The sequence below is a fragment of the Pediculus humanus genome, genomic scaffold, assembly GCF_000006295.1.
Source record: "Pediculus humanus corporis 1103172107855 genomic scaffold, whole genome shotgun sequence".
Taxonomy (NCBI): Eukaryota; Metazoa; Arthropoda; class Insecta; order Psocodea; family Pediculidae; genus Pediculus; species Pediculus humanus.
The window spans coordinates 298525-301343 of NW_002987435.1; the positions used below are offsets into that span (position 1 = coordinate 298525).

Consider the following 2819-nt stretch of genomic DNA (forward strand, 5'->3'; position numbering starts at 1 on the left):
ATTAATTAATTAATGTAATTATTAAGCGTGATTATATGCTGCTGTGCTTATTGCATCATACAACAATAATTACATAAATAAAAAAATATGCAGCAAAAAAATAAGCTAAAAAAAAAAAAAAAGAAAAAAAAAAGAAAATTTTAGCTTATAAAATTGAGTAGTTGTAGATGATTGAATTTTTTTTTTTTTAAATAGGTTTTTATTGCTTTTATCTTATAAAAGTTATAAATCTTGAAGTTTGTGTTCGACTATTATTGTATGGATAATTGGTATTGATTTTTATTTATAAATAAATGACTGGTTATGTTTTATGTATATGTATATATATATATATACATATATACAATTGGCATTTAAATTAATAATGATTATTATTTATTAACCCTATCTTATATTCTAAATTTTGTTTCCTTACACACACACCCACACACAATCAAATTTAAAAAAAAAATCATTAATAAATTTATTATTATTATTATTATTATTATTATTATTATTATTTGTTTTATAAAAATGATTGATATAATTTTAATTTTTTTTTATTGATGTCGTATTTAAATTTATTCCACCTTCAAAAAAAACTTTAAAAAAAAAATTAAAAAAAAAAAAAAATGTACTAAATATTAATTTATTTAGTTTAGAATAAAATTATTAAAAAAAATTATTATTATTATTATTATTATTATTATCACATTGTGAATTACATAATAATTTATTATTAACAGGTGTATTATTAAATAAATAAAATGTTTTTTGAAATCATAAGTGGTTTTATTCGTTATTACAAAAAAAAAAAAAAAAATTAAATAAAGGATTTAAGTTTTAAATATTTTTTTTTTTTTTTTTAAAATTTATTTATTCATTTAAATGCATTTAATATATTTTTATTAGTGCTATAAATTATATTTTTATGTTTTAACCAGTTTATATTTATTAATTTTTATGCATATCTGACTTATTTATATATTTGCAAAATATATATATATAAAATTTTATTCATGTATCATTTTTTTTTTTTTTTTTCTATTAACAAACAAAACAATGTTTATAAATCAAGGTAAAAAAAAAAAAAAAAATTAAAATTTTATTAATTAAAAATAAATTATTATATATATATATATTTTTTTTTTGGTATTTAAATGGGTTAAATTATTGATATTATTATTCAAAAAAAAAAAAAAAAAAAAATTTTATCTACTATATATAGCGTTTATTTTTTATAATAAACGTTTTCTTCTTCTTCTAAAACTAATAATTTAAATTTAATATAATATTTTATATACCTGAGAGTACCCCCAAACTTATAAAATGTAAAATTTTAATTATTATATTAAATTTTACGATGCCAAAGAAAAAAAGAAAAGGTATATATATATATACCCTGGAAGAATATTTCTTCGGTAGCTATTTAGAAAAAAAAAAAAAAAAAAAAACTTTTTGTTGTTGATAATATTATTAATACATAAATAAATAAATTTAATATATATATATATATAAATAAACAGTGCAAATAAAAAATTGTATTATTATTATTAATATCTCATGGCTCAATTTTTTAAAACCGATTTCTTCTGACGGCGCATTTAATTTAATGAATAATCGTAAAAATTATTTTTTAAAAAATAAAATGTGTTGTTATTATTATTATTAACAAAATCCTAATTGTTAATAATAAAAAAAAATTATTGTTAATCGTATATAAAAAAAAAAAAAAAGAAAGTAAACAAATTCAAATTTAAAAAATGAGGGATGGAAAAAAATTTTTTTTATTGTTTTGGATAAATTAATATTTAATTTTTTGGTTTTTCGATCCCTTAATTTCCTCCTTTTAATAATTTTTCATAAGTTATTAAGGGTGTTAATAAAGACTTTATTAAAATGATTAGGTTCAGGTATTCAGGTATAAATAATTTATTTTTTGTACTAGCATTCTAATAAAATTATCTTTTAATAATAACTTACTTATTTTAAAATTTCAATGAATTGATTATATAATTATTTAATGTATTTTTTACTCGTTACAAAAATTTAATTTTAAGGTAACACTCTTTGTAATATATATATATATATATATATATAGCAAAATAATAATTTAAAAAACAACAAAAAAATTAAAATGAAAATATTTTATAATCTATATTTACAAAATTACATATACAAAAAATATAAAAGTGATGTTAATTAAACAAATTATTATGTTTTGTAAGGCAAATAATTCGCAACTTAGTTTAAACATTTATTATTACATATTGCTTTTTTTTTTTTTTAAGTTAAGCATCATTTAGTCTGGTAAAAAAAAAAAAAAAAAAAAAATTTATTTTTTTTTACCAGACTAAAAGTATTAGAATTTATAAATAATTTTTTGAATATTTCTCCAGTTAACAATAGTTCATTATTTGACAGCCACTATTCACATGATCCAAAACTTGGCCCTTAAGTTGACATACTTCATCTTTTAACTTAACAACAAAAGCACTTAAATCATTGTTTTCTCCCTTCAACAATTTTACTTTTTCTTCCAATTTTGCTATTCTTTCAAGTTTTCTCCTTCTACATTTAGATGCTGCAACTCTGTTCCTCATTCTTTTTCTTTCTAATTTAATTATTTCTTGGTTTTCCATGTCAATCGGTGATAAGTTTGGAGAATCTGACATATTTGGTACTGTTTGAGGTTCATCTTTAATTACCACATCAAGAGGGGAAAGAGTATTAAATGTAGATGTTATGGGAAGGAATCCACCCACTTGTCTTGGATCTATTTCTGCGAATGTTGCTATAGAATTATTACTGCTACTGTTGGATATATCGACAGCCTGATT

The 2819-nt window shown here is 17.9% G+C and overlaps 1 protein-coding gene across 1 annotated transcript in view; it reads right to left on the reverse strand.

Moving 5' to 3' along the window:
• Positions 1 to 2378: 2378 nt before the first annotated feature.
• The window catches only part of Phum_PHUM379500 (transcription factor AP-1, putative), a gene marked incomplete at both ends in the record, with an annotated part of 774 nt that continues 333 nt past the window's right edge, over positions 2379 to 2819 (reverse strand). The window contains one exon of the mRNA XM_002428359.1: positions 2379 to 2813. Coding sequence (XP_002428404.1) covers positions 2379 to 2813 — 435 coding nt within the window. The remainder of the gene's footprint in view (positions 2814 to 2819) is intronic.